The sequence below is a fragment of the Cynocephalus volans genome, chromosome 10, assembly GCF_027409185.1.
Source record: "Cynocephalus volans isolate mCynVol1 chromosome 10, mCynVol1.pri, whole genome shotgun sequence".
NCBI classification, from domain to species: Eukaryota; Metazoa; Chordata; class Mammalia; order Dermoptera; family Cynocephalidae; genus Cynocephalus; species Cynocephalus volans.
The window spans coordinates 35,041,187-35,061,666 of NC_084469.1; the positions used below are offsets into that span (position 1 = coordinate 35,041,187).

The following is a 20,480-nucleotide window of genomic DNA, read 5'->3' on the forward strand; positions in this document are numbered from 1 at the left end:
CTTCGTAACTCTAAAGTACTGTGCTAATGTACTTTTTATTATTATAAAGCTTCACTGTGATACGTACTATGATTAAGGTATACAAGGTGCCAGGGCAGTCCAATGGAAGGAGAGCGACATTAGGGAAGGCTTCATGAAGGAAGTGGCTTTGGGGTTGGGCTAAATTTATAGGATGGGTGGGATTTCAACAGGCAGAAATGGATATTCCAGTGGAGGAAATAGCAAAAACAAAGGCATCAAGATGGGAGTGCCCTGAGCATGTCCACCATGTAGTGAGTGCTCCAGAGCACAGGTACAGGAAGGGGAGTATGCAGAGGGATTTATAGACGGCAGCCAACTGGATTCTCTCAACAACCTTGTGAGGTGGGTTCTGTTGTCATCACTGTGTGACAAATGAGGAAACTGAGGTAGAGAACAGTATCTAAAAAACCATGCCTGAGGTCACAGAGCTAGGAAGCAGCATGCGGGGAAACTCAACTCAGATCTGTGTGACTCTAAAGCCTTGAATGCCAGACTAAGGAGTCTGCTACCTTGTAGCCAGTGACAGGGCAATAGACACAGTCACAGCTGTATGCCTGGGAAAGACTGAAATGGGAGACACCTCAGAGTAGAAGAATGTTCTAGTGCTGCTGCTGCACTGGTATGGGTGGAAGGAAATGAGAATTTGAGCTGGCATCGGGGCAGGGGGCCTGTCTGCAAAGAAAAAAACACCCTAACGGGGATATGGGGCCCTTCCAGCTACACGGAGGTTGCCAATAATGTGCAGAAGGAGGAGACGGTCCACAACATCCAGTTTGTGCTGCTAGACTGTTCGCACCTCAAGTTCTCGTTGGTGCAGCACTGCAACGAGTGGCAGAACAAGTTCACTACTCTGCTCAAGGAAATGGCAGCCGGGCGGCTCCTGGAGCTGCACACCTACCTGAAGGAGAATGCAGAGAGGTATGGGCTTGGCTGGCTGCTGGTACAGGCAGGGGGAGGATGGGTGGGCCCTGTGCTATGAGCTGACTGGCTCTCTCCTTGATGGTCTGCAGAATCAGCCGCCCTCCTCAGACACTGGAGGAACTGGGGGTCAGCTTGCAGCTCATGGAGACCCTGCAGCACGACTTTCCCCACCTGGAGACCCAGATCCCTCCCATACATGAGCAATTCACTATCCTTGACAAGTACGAGGTGCCGGTTCAGGACAGTGTGAGTTCCAGCGGTGTGCGGTTCACCCAAGTCAGCCCAGAGCAGCAGCAGATATGGGGGACCCTTGTGCTGGGGGTTGGGGGGTGGAGCAGGGAAGTGAGAGGGGGAGAAGACTGAAGATTCAAAAGCCCGTCAGAGCCAAAGCAAACGCCAGTGATATTTCTGGTGATCGCATAGATTTCTTTCAGGCCCAGCAACTCACTGCTTGATGAGTTTGGGCCTCACCACACATGTAAAACTTGTCCACGGACTCTGGTCTGGAGGATCAGAAGACAGTCCTTGAAGGCCCTCGTGAGAAGGACAGGCTCATGGGTCGTCCTTCCCCCTCTGACATCCGCAGGTACTGGAGATGCTGGACAGTCTCAGTGGGGAATGGGTTGTCTTCCAACAAACTCTGCTGGACAGTGAACAGATGCTGAAGAGACACAAGGAGAAATTCAAGACGGGCCTTATTCACTCAGCTGATGATTTCAAGAAGAAAGCCCATAACCTTCTGGAAGATTTTGAACTCAAAGGTGCTCCTTTCTCCACCTCTCCCCTTTCTTTAGCCTTTGTCTTGAGACCCGGCCTGCAAAGCCTAGGTCCCGGGAAGGTGAGAACAGGATGGGAAGAGGGGGGAAGGTGCTGGGAAGGGAGAGAGCTGTGACATTTGGGGCCTCTACCAGGGGTGACGAGGACAGGCACACCCGTTGTCTCTGATTTGTCGTTAGAAGGCAGCTGCCCAGCTCACAGCATTTCAGGTTTTCCCCACCGACTTCGTGTATTCCGGCTGTTTCTGATTCCTGAGCTGTATTTAGTAGTTTCTACTAAGATTAACCTTCATTCTTTCAGTGCGTTCCTCTTCCTCTCCTTCCCTACCCTCTCTCATGTGAGGAGAGAAGTGAGCTTTGCCCACAAGGAGACAGAGCCATGGCCATCCTCTCAAGTTACCCTGGACTCGATTGGGAACCTGAGCTTCCTCCTGACTTTCCTGCAGGTCCCTTCACCAGCAACGTGGGACACATGGCCGCCCTAGATCAGATCGCACAAGTGCGGGCCATGCTGATGGCCATGCGGGAAGAAGAAAACACTCTCCGCTCCAACCTGGGCATCTTCAAGATCGAGCAGCCAGCCTCTAAGGACCTTCAGAATCTGGAGAAGGTGGCGTGCTGAGCTGGGCCCTCGTGGTAACCAGGGACAGGATGCAGGGCCCAGGAGAATGGGTGCTTAGGGCCTGAGAAGGCAGCTGGGGCCAGGGAGGTGAGCTCAGGAAGAGCTTTTTTTTTTTCTTTTCAATTGAGGTAAAATTCACATAACAGAATTAACCATTTTAAATTGAACGATTCAGTGGCATTTAGTGTGTTCACAGTATTGTGCAACCATCACCTCTATCTAGTTCCCAAACATTTTCATTATCCCAGAAAGAAACTCTGTACCCATTAGCAGTCACTCCCCATCCCCTCTCTCCCGAGCCCCTGGCAGTTACTAATCTATTTTCCATGTGTATGGAGTTGCCTGTTCTGGACATTTCATGTAAATGGAACCATACAATATGTGGCCTTTTATGTTTGACTTCTTTCACTTAGCACAATGCCTCCAAGGTTTATCCATGTTGTGGCATGTGTCAGTGCATCATTCATTTTATGGCTGAGTAATATTCCATCGTATGAACTTATCCTATTTTGTTTTTCCTTTCACCAGTTAGACATTTGGGTTGTTTCTACCTTTTAACCCTAGATAGCAGTGCTGCTACACACGTGTGTCCTGGTATTTGTTTGAGCACCTTTTCCTGGTTCTTGTGTGTGTAATTCTGGGAGAGGAATTGATAGGTCATATGGAAACTCTATTTCACCTTTTGAGGGACTGCCAAGCTGTTTTCCACAGCCATTGCACCATTTTACATTGCCGCTAGCAGTTCACGAGGGTTCCTATTCCTCCATGTCCTCGCCGACACCTATATTCCCTCCCCTTTTCTGCGGGGGAGGGTTCTAGCCACCCTAGTGGGTATGCAGCGGTATCTCATGGAGGTTTTGATTTGCATTTCATTAATGACCCATGACGTGGATGTGCTTGTTATTTGACGTGTTCTTGAGGCAAGTGAGTGGAGTAAAAAGTGTCACCTGAGGAGGCAGCTCTATTCCCGGGGGGGGAAGGCTTCACAGAATGAGCAGCGCAAAGGCCCAAGCATCTGTTTTGGGGGAGAGGGCAGGTGCCACTTCACGTATGGCCTCTTTCTGCTCTGGGCCGTGTAGGAGCTCGATGCACTCCAGCAAGTCTGGGAGATCACCCGCGACTGGGAGGAGAACTGGAATCAGTGGAAGACTGGCCGGTTCCTGACCCTGCAGACGGAGGCCATGGAGACCATGGCCCATGGACTGTTCCGTCGCCTCACAAGACTAGCCAAAGAGTACAAGGTGTGACAGCAGGGGGAGGCAGAAGACCAGCCGATGAGGGGAGGGGACAGTCTGGGGAAGGATTGTCATGTCTTCTGATGCCTCCCACTTTTGCTCAGGACCGAAACTGGGAAATTATTGAAACCACTCGCTCAAAAATAGAGCAGTTCAAGAGGACTATGCCCCTCATCTCAGACCTGCGAAACCCTGCCCTTAGGGAGAGGTGAGGCTGCTCCTCGGCTCCTGGGGGTGACCACTCTGTCCCCCTCTGGCCTGTGCCCTCACCTGGTTCTTCTGGTTTTCCCCTCCTCAGGGTTCAGCTCTCTCTTAGACTCTGTCCACACGTGACTTTTTTTAATTTCCTTTTTTTCCAAAAATTTATTTTTTAATTGACAAATAAATATTGTATATATTATGGTGTACGGCATGATGTTTTGAAATATGTGTACATTGTGGAGTAGCTAAATTGAGCTAATTAATGGATGTGTCACCTCACATACTTATTTTTTTGTAGTGAGAACACCTAAAAGCTACTCTCAGCGATTTTCAAGTTTGGAACACATCGTTATTAACTGTAGTCACCACGTTGGACAACACATCTCTTGAACTTGTTCCTCCTGTCTAACTGAAATTTTGTGTCTTGTGACTAACATCTCCCCCACCCCCTTCTCCCCCCGCCCCTTGTACCACCAGTCTACTCTCTGCTTCTATGAGTTTGACTTTTTTAGATTCTGTGTATAAGTGAGATCACTAGTATTTGTCTGTCTGTCCCTGGCTGATTTCATTTAACATAATGTCTTCTAGGTTCATCTACGTTGTCATAAATGACAGGACTTGTTTCCTTTTTTTAAGGCTGAATGATATTCCACTATGTCTGTACCACATTTTCTTTATCCTCTCATTGGAGATGGACAGTCAGGCTGGTTCCGTACCTCGGCGGTCGTGAATAGCGCTGCAGTGAGCGTGCGGTGCCCGCTTCAAGCCTCCACCAGCCTTTGCTTCTTGCACTGTTGGGGAATATCCAGACTTGCTGACCCCTGTTCTCTGCCCCTTCCCTGTGGCCTCCCTCTGTCTGTTCCTACTTTACATTGTCTATCGTGGCTAAGCCTTACGTCTTTTGTATGCAAAAGGTTTTATTTTGATGTAGCCAAAAGCATAACTTTCTTCCTTTGTGATTTTTGCTTTTGTGCCTTAAGATCTTCCCTATCCCAAAGTTACAAATATATTCTCTCTATTCTTTCCTCTAATACTTCACGTTTTGTTTGGCTGTTTCTTTTTGGCAGCTGGCCAGTACAGGGATCGAACCCCAGACCGTGTTGTTATCAGCACGATGCTCTAACCAGCTGAGCTAACTGTCCAGCTAAAACTTCACGTTTTTCAAGTTTGACTCTCTCAGTGCATCTGGAATATGAGGGGTCTTCAAAACGTTCATAATAGGATTCTTATTATTTTTCATTCCATTTTTCCATGAACTTTATGAAGTTCCTGTGTATATTGTGTGATAGAAGAAGCATTTCAAGCCATTGAGTATAGAATAAACTATTTTATAAATGGTGTTTTAATCATTATCCATTTAGGAGTAAACAATTTAACTTCTTTTGCATTGCCCCCAGTATAATGTTTTTGGCAATGCTTCACCATTAAATGTTATGTGGTTAAGTATAAGCTAACTACTTTATTTGCTTGTTATATAACCTCTCTAAGCCTCAACTTGCTTATCTATAAATGGAATAATAATAATTCCTAATTTATAGAGTAGTTGTGAGAATTAAATGGGATGTTTCATGTAAAGCACTTAGCCCAGTACACGATCTCTGGTAGTAAACCTGCAATAATTCATTGTGTGTCTTGTGTGCACACCTGCCTTAACTCTCTCTCCAGAGAATCAACCCCTGGAGGGTGTCGCCTCAATCTTCGTATTCCCCTTTGTGCCTAATATTGCACCTTAGAGCCTACTTAGTAAAATTTATTGCATCTGGAATTAATAAATACACAGAATCATAATGTCCCAATGGGAGAAAGCCTGGGGAGTGATGCTAACCCAGTGGGCTCTGGTGTCTGGCCTCCTGATGAGACCTCCTGTCCCTGGCTACAGGCACTGGGAGCAGGTCAGGGATGAGATCCAACGGGATTTTGATCAGGAATCTGAAAGCTTCACCTTGGAGCAGATTGTGGAGCTTGGGATGGATCAGCATGTGGAGAAAATTGGGGAGATCTCTGCCTCAGCAACCAAAGAGCTGGCTATAGAACTGGTAAGACACAATCCTCTCCCCCACTTCCTAAGCCTCCTGGAGCACAGGCTTCCAACTGTTCATTGTCTGAGGGCCCCTCCCAGCTCCTCCTATTGCTACTGGGGACTAGATACCTGGTTGCCCCACCCCCGATTCCTCTCCACAGGCATTACAAAACATTGCCAAGACCTGGGATGTGATTCAGCTAGACATAGTACCCTACAAGGATAAAGGCCATCATCGGCTCAGGTACAGAAAGACTTGGGGTTCTAGGAGAGGGGAGGTCTGGACTGTGGAGTGGGGACCAACGTTTGGCAGGTGGGGATGGGCTGGCTGTGATTTTGACCCCTTGTGCCCCAGAGGTACAGAGGAAGTATTCCAGGCGCTGGAAGATAACCAGATAGCTCTGTCTACCATGAAGGCATCTCGTTTTGTCAAGGCCTTTGAGAAGGATGTGGACCACTGGGAACGCTGCCTGTCCCTCATCTTGGAGGTTATTGAGATGATACTCACAGTGCAGCGTCAGTGGATGTACCTAGAGGTCAGGAGCCAGGGCCCGAGCTCTTCCTGCTTCCTCTTCTACTCCTTCCTTTGCACAGGGCTTAGATACTTGTTCTGTTATCCACCTCATTTCCCACCTTGAAGGTCACGCTTGGTCTGAGACCCAGCCATCTGATTCTTAGTTATCACCGCTCATTAAGACTGAGGAATCCCTCCCTGACAAGCCTTTGTTCTTCTAACCAGATTCTCATTCCAGTTTTCTTCTCGGACCCATTTACCTGGCCTCCCAACCCTAACTTTCCTTCTAGAACTAGGGCATCTTATCCTTTGACTTCTAGTGCTCTGTGTCTTCTACTCAACTGTCATCCCTGGTCTGGGAGCAGGGAGTGGAGGGCGGAGAGTGTATGAGAAGCCACTTCTCACCCAGTTCTGGGTGCCTCAGAATATCTTCCTAGGTGAGGACATCCGCAAGCAGCTGCCCAGTGAATCAGCCTTATTTGACCAGATCAACAGCAACTGGAAGACCATCATGGACAAGATGAGCAAAGACAATAATGCTCTCCGGAGTACCCATCACCCAGGTCAGAGCTCCATGGCCTCTTGTCCCCACACAGCCTCAGTTGGTGCCACATATACGTGAAGTCAGGGCCACATACTTCATTTATTAAAAGATCACTGTTGTACCTGGCTGTTGTGACACTTCCAATCACCATTTCTTCTTCTAAGCATTAAATAATCATTCAGTAAATAAAATTCAACAAATATTTGCATGGAGTACAACATATTGGTTAAGAGCATGGGATATGGAATCAGACAGACTTGAGTTCAACATCTGCCTCATGCCTTACTGATGGTATGCTCTTGGGCATCTAGCTTCCTCCATACTATGGTTTCCTCTTCTGCAGTAGGGGGTTCATGATAGCTATTTCACAGGATTTTCATAAGGATTGTAAAGGACTATGTGACACTCACAGTACAGTGTCTGGCATAAAGTTAGTGCTCAACTAATAGTACTGTCTCAGCAAGTCCTGACTGAGGAATCGCTCTTCTCTAGCTGACTCATTCAAGGAGTACATTCAGTGAGATAATGTTAAGTAAATGAGATAACACACAGAAAGTGCTTATCACATTCAATGGCACACAGTAGGTCCATGGCTACTATTAGCTGTTGTTATTATTACATTGACTTTTTATCAGATTAACTAGTCTTTATTGTAGATACTTTGGTAGGCGTGGAAATGGGGCAGGGGTGGGGAAGAAAAGGATGGGTGGAGAGATGTACACATAGTGATGTCTGGTTGATGGCGGTAGACTGGGGTAAAGAATCAGGGAGTCAGGTTTGGTGGTGAATACCTAGAAAGGGTGTCCTGAGGAGAGGAGTTCTGGCAGGGGGTACAGAGGACTTCTTTATTTTGCCTAGTGCTAATCTAGCAATTCTTCATTTTCCCAAGAGCCTTGAGTATATGTATCAAAAAATTTTAATTATTCTGATAAAATGTAAGTTGAGTAACAACAACTGATAACATTTGAAATAATTGATAAAATTACATTATGGAACAATTTATAAACAAAGACGTAAAAACAGTGATCCATTTGTTGAATGCACAGAACTAATCCATCTCATTCATGGCTACTGAGTCTCTCTATGATCTCCAGGGGTCACTCAGGTGGTCACTCAACAGCCTGTAGACTCTGTACTTGAAGTCATGAGGGTCCCCTCAGAGTTCACACTCACAAGCAGCCATACGTTCTTCAGAAAGCTAGACACTGGGAAGAGAAGGGGAAAAAAACCAATCAAGACCTAAGATATGGGGAGGTAGGCAGGGCGGAAACTAAGATTATTGAGAATGTGCAAATGTGAATGCATTTTATTTAATATCTCAGGTTGTTCTTTGAGATGGATCTTATTGCCGTTTTACAGACAAAGAAGTCAAAGCTTATGGGGTTAAATGACATGCTAGTAAGTGGAAGAACTGCCATTTGAATGGTGGTCTTCTGCCTTCCGGCCTAGTGTTTGAATTCGCTATGTCATGAGGGACACTGGCAACCACAGTCACTGCAGACCTTTTTCATTGTGGTCATGTGATATATATTTAAATCCAGTGATTTAACTCGTTGTATTATATAAATGCAGGATAATCTCTGATTTTCAGAAACTCTTTGGATGACCAGCAGAGCCCCAGGTTCTTAGGTGGAGTGGGATTGTTGTTCCAAAGACTGATGGGAAGTGTAGTTATATTAATGAAATCATATATGATGTATGATTAATGTATAAACTATAACCTGTATAAGTGTGTAATGAACACTAAATAATGAATTAGTGAAGAGAATGTGACAAGCATGATAGAGGGATTGAGGACACTTGTCTGCTTCCAGGAATCCTTATGGCAATCTATGCCCCAAAGTAGATATATATAGTTGGGGACTCAAGATCTACTCACGCAATGACAAAAAGGCTCTACATTGTTATTCGTTGCTCTTCTTCCCAGGTCTCCTGGACAAATTGATAGAAATGAACACAGTCCTGGAAGACATTCAGAAGTCTCTGGATATGTATCTAGAGACCAAGCGCCACATATTCCCCCGCTTTTACTTCTTGTCCAATGATGACCTGCTGGAGATTCTGGGCCAGTCCCGCAACCCAGAGGCTGTGCAGCCACACCTCAAAAAGTGCTTTGATAACATCAAATTGTTGAGAATCCAGAAGGTCAATAGAGGTGGCCGTGGTGGGATGGAGGGCAGGGAAGGGATGATGATGACAGGGTACCCCAGGCTTTGGAGGGGACCGTGTCCTCCCAACAGGAGGGTGATATTAATTAGTGATTCTAGAGTCTCACTGGACAAAACTTCTTAGAGTTGGTATATTGAGATGAGGGGAGAGAGGAAAGCAGAAATTACCCTCAAAAAGCCCAGATACTTCCAGGTGGGTACTGAGAGTGGGCAGACCAGGCCAGGCCTGTAATGGCTTGTCTTTCCCACAGGTTGGGGGGCCCAGCAGCAAATGGGAAGCTGTGGGAATGTTCTCGGGTGATGGCGAGTATGTTGATTTCTTCCACTCAGTACTTTTGGAAGGGCCTGTAGAGGTGAGTTGTGGTGAGGGTCTGAGAACCAAGCTCTTCCTCTTCCTATTAGAAACTTTGCTTGGCTCTGTGAGGAGAGGACATCTCCACGAAGGATGTTAGTTGTTTTCTCCCCTCCCACCTGCCATTCCTGACAACTATAAACTCTGCCTTGAGCTTAAATCTCCTTTAGGTAATTAAACAATCTGCCTGCTAGCCTCCTTTCCCCTCAGGGACCCAAGCCAGCTCTTGCCCAGTTCCTGCTGTTCTCTGGAGTCCTGTTTCCTAAGCACCTTCCCCTTGGAGAACCCTGTCTCTGACCTGAGGCTGAGCCATCCTGTTCTTTCACCTCCCCGCCAGTCCTGGCTTGGTGATGTGGAGCGGACCATGAGGGTGACCCTGCGGGACCTTCTCCGGAACTGCCGCATGGCCCTCAAGAAATTCCTCAACAAGAGGGACAAATGGGTGAAGGAGTGGGCTGGCCAGGTGAGCTGAGGCCAATAGAAATGGGGAACAAGAGATATGGAGCTAAAAGGAAACAGCAGATGGAAGACAGAGTCTTGAGCCTCACAAAACGCAGGTTTCTTGCCCTCCTTTCTGGACTGTGGCTCTGGTATCCTACGTACTGGACCCTTAGCTCCTGACCTAGGCATGTATTCCATCCTTCAGAGCAGCCTAGGCATAGTGAGAGGGGTGTACGTTGCACCTACTCCTGGAAGAAGCTGGGACTTGGGAGCTGGGCTGTGTGGGTGGCCAGGGACAGGGCTTTGGAATGCATTCTCTGCACATCTTCAGATGGTGATCACTGCCAGTCAGATCCAGTGGACAGCTGATGTCACCAAGTGCCTGCTGACAGCTAAGGAGCGGGGAGACAAGAAAATCCTGAAGGTCATGAAGAAGAAGCAGGTGGGGAATTCTGCAAGGATGGGAGAGGTCTGGATATAGAATTGGAGAGAGGGAGGTGATCAGTTAGATTCAGAATTAGAGGCGAGCTGGTAGAAAAGGGTTAGAATAAGGGTGCTCTATGCTGGAAGTCCAGCGAGGAGAGTTTGGAATGGAGCAGAATTAGGTTTTTCTGGGCTGATGTTGGGTGTCAGGAGTTACAGTGGGTGAGATCAGCATTGGGGTTGCCAGGAGCATTAGGTTGGGATGAAGCATGATTAGGCTTCAGTCGTGTTGCTCCATCTCCTCTCTTCCCTTCCGTCTCGTTCCATAGGTGTCAATACTGAATAAGTATTCAGAAGCCATCAGGGGGAACTTGACCAAGATCATGCGGCTTAAAATTGTGGCTCTGGTGACGATAGAAATTCATGCCCGGGATGTGTTGGAGAAGCTTTATAAGAGTGGCCTCATGGATGTCAATTCCTTTGACTGGCTCAGCCAACTTCGGTTCTACTGGGAGAAGGTGCCAGATGGGCCAACTCCCCACACTCCTACCCTAAAACTGACCCGAATGCTTTAATTAAATTCGTGTTCTCTAAATACAATAATGTCCTAACCCAACCCTTAGTTCTATCACAGTACTTAAGTCTTATCTCATCCCCTAAATCAGGAGTGGCAAACAGTTGGTCCAGTCAGTGCTCACTATGGGTGTCACTTGATTGGGACTCAGAAAGACTCCAGGCAGCTGCTGCAGCAGATTGGGGTGGACATGCAATGTGAAACCCATATGCCATCTGGGTCATAAACCATTCCCCCCTCCTAACTCTATAACGGAACCTGTACTGTCCTAAATGCAACCTCCCTGCCATCTTGGAGCCCTTTTCTCAGTCATTTCCTCAGCGCCAGCTCTTCCTGCAAGCCCACCTCTCTCTCCTTATTCTGCTCTGTTTCCCCAGGACCTTGATGACTGTGTGATCCGCCAGACCAACACACAGTTCCAATACAGTTATGAGTACTTAGGTAACTCTGGCCGGCTTGTCATCACCCCCCTGACAGACAGGTCAGTCGTGTGGGATGAACGAGGTAGTTGGGGTGGAGGCAACAGAGGCTGAGAGAAGGCGTCCAGGAGTCTGACTTGAGTCCTGTCCTCACTTCTCAGGTGCTACATGACACTGACCACAGCATTACACCTACATCGAGGGGGCTCCCCCAAAGGTCCAGCAGGCACAGGGAAGACCGAGACCGTGAAGGACCTGGGCAAGGCCCTTGGCATATATGTCATTGTGGTCAACTGTTCTGAGGGCCTGGACTATAAGTCCATGGGCCGAATGTACTCAGGCTTGGCCCAGGTCAGTATCCTGCCGTCTTGTCCCAGAGGCCCCTTAAATATCTTTTCATCCTGGAAAATCAACTGAAATCCAAATCTGGTTCAGTGCTGTGTAACATAAAACATTGCATGGCCTCAGGTAATTCTTACAATTGGAGAAGTTCCTTTACCTCCTTGAACTTCACATTGCCTATTTGCAAAATCAGAAGACCATGTGAAGATTAAATAAGATAATGTATGTAAACCATGTGGTGCACAGCAGACACTCGATGCACTCAAGTTCCCTGCCCAAGTCTCTCTCCAACCCACACTTTTCTAGCATTTCCCTGGCTTGTCCCTGTCAAATGGAAATCTCTAGCCAGAAGCTACAACAAGGGACTGACCGGTTAGCTCCTTCGGATAGAGCGTGGTGCTGATTAACACCAAGGTCAAGGGTTTGGATCCCCTTACTGGCCAGCCGTGCCCCCCACTCCCCCAAATTAAAAACAAATTTAAAAAAAGGAAAAGAAGCTACAACAGTGCTACTGGGTGCCCATCCCACCGCCACTTTGGAGGGCCCCTCACCTATCAGAATGTTTCAAGGAAGGACCTGTTAATCACACTTCCTAGTATCTTGGGACACCTCTCTTGCTCCCAGTGACTCTGCCTCTCACCCCACAGACTGGAGCCTGGGGCTGCTTTGATGAGTTTAACCGCATCAACATTGAGGTGCTGTCGGTGGTGGCCCAGCAGATCCTGTCCATCCTCTCTGCCTTGGCTGCCAGCCTCACACGTTTCCATTTTGAGGGCTTTGAAATAAATCTGGTGTGGTCCTGTGGGATCTTCATTACCATGAATCCTGGTGGGTGGCAGGGAGTCGATGGGGCTCCTGGGGGGAGAACTGGGTGTCCAGGGCAAAGAATTGTGCATCCTCTCCTTCCTCTTTCATGCCAAAGTATTTAGTCAAATGAAATCTGGCTAAAGACGACAAAGGGTGAGAGAAGGATAAACATCAAGTTTCCTGGGAGGAGGGGAGGCAATCTTACTGTTCTACCTGCAGGGATTGCTAACCGCCTCTGTGTATATATGTAGCCCTAGTCTTTTAAGGTACTTATTTGGCTATATTCTCCCATTGGGCTAGCTCCCAGAATTCTGGTCTCTGTGCCATCCCTTTTGCAGAATGGGAGAATCTCCCTAACGTGCAGGGCTTAGGGTCTCTCGCTACTCCTCTCTAGGAACAGCTGTGGGGAAAGGGTCTAGGAGAGAACAGGCCTAGGAAGGGGTTTAGGTACTTAAAGGATCAGAGAAGCAGATTCTGATTAAGACTGATGGGAGCTATATGTAGAACTTGGAGAGATGGGAAATTGACAGCTCTGTGATTTGTGTTAGAAATGTCCACACAGAAAGTAAAGAAAGGACCTGAGGTAGGAAAAAGACCAAAGTTGAACGGCAGGAGCCAGGGCTGAGATGATCTTGGAGCTGGAGATGGGGACAGAGTTAAGGGTGGAGCTAGGGCTGACAAAAACAGAATTGATTGGGGAGTGAGTTTTGGAAAGCAAGTCGAGATGAGGAAATACATGGATTCTAAATAAATGGCATTATTTTCCAGGCTATGCTGGCCGCACAGAGCTTCCTGAAAATCTTAAATCCATGTTCCGTCCAATTGCCATGGTGGTGCCTGATTCTACACTTATTGCAGAAATCATTCTCTTTGGGGAAGGCTTTGGCAACTGCAAGGTATTCCAATAATCCCCTTTCTCCAATTATTTTATTTCCCTTCCATAAATATTTCCTGGACAGAGGAACCCCCTGAAGGTCTCACAATCAGCTTATCCTATAAAGATCTTAGACTATGGTCAGTAGGATGTGGAGGCAGAAGAATTCAAAGGAGGGAGGTTTCCGTTCTATGATGTCACTAACTGGTGATGGCACGATTCCCATGACCTTCTCATTAGGATTGTCCACAGAGCACCTCCTAGCGGCTTCAAGTCCCAGGACCTAGCTTCTTGTATCTGTAACTGTCCCTAGGTGAAGCGGAGGGATTTCTGGGGAGATGAGTTATTTCCTCCTCTGTTTTGGTTCTCCAGATTCTGGCCAAGAAGGTGTACACACTTTACTCACTGGCTATGCAGCAGCTCTCCAGACAGGATCATTATGACTTTGGCCTACGTGCGCTTACCTCCCTTCTGCGCTATGCTGGCAAGAAGCGCCGCCTACAGCCAGATCTGACTGATGAAGAGGTAGACTAAAGACATAGCCTTTGGACCTGAACCTCCATTGTCACTGGTCCGATGTGCCTTCACTGAAGTTTTCCCTTCTTTACCCAGATTGGGATTCCCACCCTCATGCCTTGTCCCCTGTGTTGCCTGAGTTCTCTCTGGTGCGTTGCTAAAAACTAACTTTGGTGTATCTGCTGTTCTTGGCTCCTGCCCCTAAGCCCTTTGGAGAAGGGCCTCATGAGTACCTAGGCCCTGGCTCCTCAAGCTTGGGTCTCCATCTTTTCCCATCCAGGTTCTGCTGCTCTCAATGAGAGATATGAATATTGCCAAGCTAACTTCAGTTGATGTGCCACTGTTCAATGCCATCGTGCAAGATCTGTTTCCCAGCATTGAGCTGCCCGTCATTGACTATGGCAAGGTATTTGTTCCTTAATACTCTCCCTGACTTCATATGTGAATGAACGTGCATCCGGGAACAGGAAGCTTGGCTTCCAGGCCTTGTTCTACCATCCACTAGCTGTGACTTTGAGCAAAGCAGTCGACTTCCCTTTGGGATTCCTTATCTATGAAACAATGCAGATCTATTCCCACATTCTACTCTTTGACCACAGCTCCCTGCCCCTCTGACTCACCCACTCAAGTGCTTCCACACAGCAGCCCTTTGGCTTCATTGAAACCTCTAATCACTTTCTCTGTGTCTGTTAGCCCTTGACGGCCTCTACTTCTCTCCTCATTAAGGGAGTTTTGAGGAGAGACGGCTAGGAAATCTTTGATATGTGAGAGCAGAGGAATGGAAGGAGGTAAAAGAGGATTTTAGAAAGCGTAAGAACTTTCTTCTCTGGCAGTACGGTGATCTAGATACCCCAAATGATTCTTGCAGTTGAAACCACTAAAATGCTGGGTAAAAATATAAAAATACATCTTTTCGAATTCATTGCTAAGCTGGCAAGAAAGCAAGAATTCTGGGGGTTGGCAGAGAGTGGGGTTGGAGGGTGTGCAGAGTAAAAGTAGGAACCCCGAGAGGGGACTGAGTGCCGGGATGACATTCTCCCTGAAAATGTCTGTCCAACTTAAGGCACTGCGGATAGGAGAGAAAGCAGACCATTTGGAAGCATAACAGAAAGCCCAGTGCTGCATACACCTCAGTCCACAAGGGACAGCACCCTTAATAAATGAGAAAATGAGGAACCTGCCATTTAAAAGGTACATTCATGGGCCGACCCCGTGGCTCACTCGGTAGAGTGCAGCGCTGGGAGCACAGCGGCACTGCTGCCACAGGTCCGGATCCTATATAGGGATGGCTGGTGCGCTCACTGGCTGAGCGTGGTGCGCTCACTGGCTGAGCGTGGTGCGGGCGACACCAAGCCAAGGGTTACGATCCCCTTACTGGTCACAAAAACAAAAAAAAAAAAGGTACATGCAGATAAGACACTGGTTTGTCTTGATGTCAGATGTTGGAAGGAAAGGGTAAAATCTCCTTTGAGATTTCCTAACCACAGGCTAGCCCTCACGTGGTTTCAGGTCACGATTTATTCTACTGTGTAATCCAAAAAACATCTCAAGCTTAGATTTTAATTTTAAGTAGTTCTGGGTGGTTAGTGTCCCCTGGTGACTGGCAAAAGCAAAAGCAAATTATTTCTGGAGGAATGAAACTTCAGCTTATACCTCAAAGAATTCCCACAGATAAGAGTCAAAGAAAATGAGCAACTCATGGTCAAAAATCACAAAACACACAAGGAAACAAGATACCATGAATGGAAGCCAGAGGAATAATAGACAGCAGAATTGGATCAACAAAAACTTGAATTTCAAAAATAACTATGATTATTCAGAATTTCAAAATAACTATGTTTAATATGTTTTAAAAAATAGAAGCTTGAAACTATGAGTCAAGAACAAGAGACTTCTAAATGGAGTAGATTTGAAAAAGAACCAATAGAATTTCTAGAAATGAAAAATATTGTAATCGGAAAATGAAAAACCTCAATAGAGAGAGCTTCTGGGTACAGAAGGTGGATTCAAATCCACTACAGCTACACTAAGGAAATTTATTTATAAGGCATACATACCCGTAGGGATAGGGAGAATGAGAGAGGAGATAACAACTAAATTTTATTTTTTAAAATTTTTATTTATTTATTTATTTAAAAGATGACCAGTAAGGGGATCTTAACCCTTGACTTAGTGTTGTCAGCACCATGCTCACCCAGTGAGCAAACCGGCCATCCCTATATGGGATCCGAACCCGTGGTCTTGGTGTTATCAGCACCGCACTCTCCCGAGTGAGCCACAGGTCGGCCCACAACTAAATTTTAGACACAGGAAGCAAATGAATATAAGGTGTGGCTTACTTAGCAAGCCTGAGAAGGCTGGAATTGGAGAAATATTGATAGGCAATATTCAAAAGGCTGAGCATTTGTGGAATCAGGTACCTTGATAAGCAGGCTGGGGGAGTAAAGGAGGTATAATTAAAACAAGGAGGATTCAAGGATAACTATTTTAGAAGCAGTTAGATCTCTAGATCTCCCCTTCTCTGTGGCCATGGGTGACTATGCCTTCCCTATGCAAGCAGAAGACTAGAGGGTAAAAAAATAGGTGTCTGGATTGGGGGATGCCATGTATGGTTGGAGGCCAAGTGAGCCCTATTACGAATGGGGATTAAGTGAATGTTTATACGTTGAATGCTGAGACCCTTAGCTTTCTTTCACCTCTTGGCTCTCAGAATGGTAGCAGCCAGATAGGAAATCAAGGAAACTGGAAGAGTTATCTCTGGGAAATCTGTCTGGTCCAAGAGAAATGACCAAGACTTCAACAACAGGAATTTCTCATTGAAAGTCCCAGATAAATCACCTACAGGGTTGCTCACAGTCTATAAGCCCTACCCACACACGCAGAGCTTCGTTCAACTTTCTGTCCTCTACCCTTATATATGAGCAGAAAACCAAGGCTCACCAGACACCCGAGGAAAGTCTCTAACATGAAAGAAGCCAAAAACAAATAGGAGACAGCAAATTGGAGAAAATAGATAATAAAGAAAAAAAAATTTTTAATTTATCATTAGTATTCTCAGAGATAAGATTAAGATATTGTATCCATGAAATACTAATGAAATGCTACTTTAAAAAAAGGAATATTCCAGAGAATTGAGCAGACAAGGGGAAAGAGATAAGATTTAAAAGCCAGCCTAGGAAAGATAACATCCAAATAATATGAGTTCCAAAAAGTAGGAATAGAGATAATGGGTGGGGTGGGAACAGTAATGAAACAATTCAAGAAGAATCCTCAGAGCTGAAGGATGTAAGTTTACAAAATGAAAGTGTCCAAAGTGCATGATACAGAGGACAATAGAAATCCTTACGTAGGTCCATTGTTGTGAAATTTTTAAAACACTAGTACAAGGAGAAGATTTAATAAGCTTCCAAAGAGGAAAAGAAAAAAAAGGGATGGCATGCAAAAGATCAGAAATCAGAATATTAGGCTTCTCAATAGCAATATAGAGAAGCTATAAACAATGTGGCAGCCTTCAAAATTCTGGAGGAAAATTATTTCCGACCTCAAATTCTATACCCAGCTAACCTGTCATGTAGCAGGCTGGATCAGAGACATTTTCAGACATGCAAGCTCTCAAAAACTAACAACCAACCAACCTCCAACATATCCTTTCTCAGAAAACTGCTAGAGAATGTGCTCTCCTAAAATGCAGAAGCATACCATATAAGGGGAAGTAGAGGACATGGGACACAGAAGATTCGTGCAAGGGAGAGGCTAAATAATCCTTGGGATGATGATGAATGGAGATCACAGCGTGACAATTGTGCATGGGCAAAGGGAGAAGTCAATCCAGATTGGAGCAAATCTGAAGGTTTCATGAGGACTTCTTTAAGAAGAAGAGATTGATACCTGATGTGAAAATCCTTTTGAAAGATTTAGTCAACTGGTGGAGTTTGGAGTTAAGTTAGAGATAGGCATGTTAGAAACTAAGCAAACAAAAAAACACAGCAACAGTTAGCCCCTAGGCAAAACAAAAAAGTTGTGCAAGAAAGGAAAAGTTATCGTGCATTCAATAGAATACATTGTTATACTAATATTTAATAGTGTTTACGAAAGACACACCTGAAACTTAAAGGACTAAAAGTCAAAGAATAGAAAAAGATATATTAGGTAAATACTAATCAAAAGAAAGCTAGGGAAGCAAAATCAGACAACGTAGATTTTAAGGCAAAAGGTATTACTAGAAATAGAGGGTTACTTCATAATAATAAAACATTCAATTCACCAGGAAGATACAACAGTTCTAAATTTGGATGCATCTAATAATATAGCCTCAAAATAAATAGAGCAAATTTTGCAGAATTACAAGGAGAAATAGACAAGTCTACCACCATAGCGGAGATCCTAACATCTCTTAGTAGCTGATAGATCGAGCAGACTAAAAATCAGTTATGGGCTGTCTGGTTAGGTCATTTGGGAGCGTGGTGCTGATAACACCAAGGTCAAGATCTTGGATCCCTATACTGGCCAGCCACCCATAAATAAATAAATAAATAAATAATAAAAATCAATTAGGATATAGAAGATTTGAATAACACAATTAAAAATCTTGGTTTAATGGGTATCTATAGATATCTCAGCCCCTGTGTGGACAATCTGTGGTTGTTTGGCATCACCATCATTTCTGATTCTGAATCATTTTGTTTGTTTTGGGAGCATTTTGTTTTTGTTTTTGGTGGCTGGCGGGTCAGGGGATCTGAACTCTTGACCTTGGTGTTGTAACACTGCACCCTAATCAAGTGAACTAGCCCGTCAGCCCTGGATCATTTCTTGCACTTATTTACACATAAGTACTTAACAGTAAAAAATATGTCACACCATCAATACAGTGAAAAAACAATGTGTTCAGGGTAACTGAGCAACATAGCACCACCACCAGAATACCTGTATCAGCTGTTACAAAACAGAAACAACAAACAACGGCGGGCTGAATAAACTGTGTGTTGAGCGCCTGTGTTTTGACTCAGACCCATCACATGAGGTCAGGTGTGGAATTTCCCACTTGTGGCGTCATGTTGGCGCTCAAAAATTTTTGGATTTTGGAGCACTTCAGATTTTGGATTTTTCGATTAGGGATGCTCAACCCATAATATAGCTACAAAATCCATAGAACAAAATTGACAGAACCTAAAGGAGAAATAGATAAATCTACAACTCCAGTGGGAGGTCTTGACATACTTCTCTCAGAAACTGATAAGGCAAAGAGGCCAGGAAAATTCATGAAGATATAGATTTGACTGCTTTTAACAGATTTGACCTAATACATATGGAGCATCCAACAATTACAGATACACATTCTTCTCAAGTACACCTGGAACGTTTATCAAAATTGGCCATATGCTGGGTTATTAAGCATAAATCTCATAAATTTCAAATAACTGAAATTATACAGAGGACGATCTCTGGCCACCCTAAAATTAAACTAGAAATCAGTAACAAAATATAATTAGAAAAACCCCAAATGTTTGGAAATTAGGCAATACAATTCTGCATAGCTAATGGTACAAAGAAGAAACTAGAGAATATTTTAACTGAATAAATAGAAAATGTGACACACTTGCAATATGATGCTAAACACATACACACAAACATACTAATAAAACTAATTCTCAGGTAGTAAAAGAAAGTGGTATTGGTGAGGCCTCTTAGTGGTGTTTGAGAGATAAAAGTAAAGGTCTTACATCTATTTGAAAGTATTTGGTTGCATGATCTGTGTGTTTTAAAATGTCACACTACTCTGGGACTGACCATATGGGTCATTACTTTTTACCTTAGGTGATGATTTCTTTTGTATTAATCAGGCTTTCCCACCAGACTGTGAGCTCTGCAATAGGATGAAATCTGTTTTTCTTTTTTTTTTTAAAGATAACCAGTAAGGGGGTCTTAACCCTTGACTTGGTGTTGTCAGCATCTCGCTCTCCCAAGTGAGCTCACCAGCCAGCCCTATATAGGATCCGAACCCGTGGCCTTGGTGTTATCAGCACTGCGCTCTCCCAAGTGAGCCACGGGCCGGCCCTGGATGAAATCTATTTTGTTCTCAGCTGTATCCGTAGCACCCAGCACATACCTTAGATGCTTAGTAAATGTTTGTTGAATGATAATAGAAAAAAATGCGTAGAGCTACATGTCAGACATTGCGCAGATGAGGAAACTAAGCCTGGAAGAAGTAACTTTCTCAGGATCACATAGCTAAAAGCTGGAGATCCAGGCTGGTGACTCCAGAGCCCAATCTCTTGACTTGGCAGTAGGCCTGCTTCCCATGAATGCACACTTGCGAGTGCAAAGGGCCCTGGCGCCACCTGTAACACTATGCACACATCCCCCCAGGCACTGGGGAGATTTTGGAAGTCTTTTGGAGGACTCATTCTTTTTCTTCCACTTCCTGTATTTTCTCTTCCGTCAGCTGCGGGAGACCGTTGAGCAGGAGATTCGAGACATGGGCCTGCAGAGCACACCCTTCACCCTCACCAAGGTTTTCCAGTTGTACGAAACCAAGAACTCCCGTCATTCCACCATGATCGTGGGCGGCACAGGCAGCGGCAAGACCACCTCGTGGCGCATCCTGCAGGCTGCCTTGTCCTCTCTGTGCCGTGCAGGAGATCCCAACTTCAACATTGTCAGGGTACAGAGTTGGAACAATGAGTCAGTGGCAGAGACCTGAGTAGCAGGAA

General features: G+C 45.4%; 1 protein-coding gene across 1 annotated transcript in view; it reads left to right on the forward strand.

Moving 5' to 3' along the window:
* The window catches only part of DNAH2 (dynein axonemal heavy chain 2), a 97,131-nt gene that overhangs the window by 35,315 nt on the left and 41,336 nt on the right, over positions 1–20,480 (forward strand). Inside the window, exons 18-39 of the mRNA XM_063110770.1 lie at positions 739–939; positions 1,032–1,188; positions 1,529–1,703; positions 2,165–2,328; positions 3,420–3,581; positions 3,680–3,783; positions 5,656–5,812; positions 5,958–6,040; positions 6,152–6,332; positions 6,735–6,873; positions 8,782–8,999; positions 9,274–9,375; positions 9,712–9,837; positions 10,147–10,257; positions 10,568–10,756; positions 11,190–11,293; positions 11,393–11,582; positions 12,221–12,401; positions 13,149–13,276; positions 13,627–13,779; positions 14,051–14,176; positions 20,213–20,431. Of these exons, the coding sequence (XP_062966840.1) occupies positions 739–939; positions 1,032–1,188; positions 1,529–1,703; positions 2,165–2,328; positions 3,420–3,581; positions 3,680–3,783; positions 5,656–5,812; positions 5,958–6,040; positions 6,152–6,332; positions 6,735–6,873; positions 8,782–8,999; positions 9,274–9,375; positions 9,712–9,837; positions 10,147–10,257; positions 10,568–10,756; positions 11,190–11,293; positions 11,393–11,582; positions 12,221–12,401; positions 13,149–13,276; positions 13,627–13,779; positions 14,051–14,176; positions 20,213–20,431 (3,370 nt within the window). The remainder of the gene's footprint in view (positions 1–738; positions 940–1,031; positions 1,189–1,528; positions 1,704–2,164; positions 2,329–3,419; positions 3,582–3,679; positions 3,784–5,655; positions 5,813–5,957; positions 6,041–6,151; positions 6,333–6,734; positions 6,874–8,781; positions 9,000–9,273; positions 9,376–9,711; positions 9,838–10,146; positions 10,258–10,567; positions 10,757–11,189; positions 11,294–11,392; positions 11,583–12,220; positions 12,402–13,148; positions 13,277–13,626; positions 13,780–14,050; positions 14,177–20,212; positions 20,432–20,480) is intronic.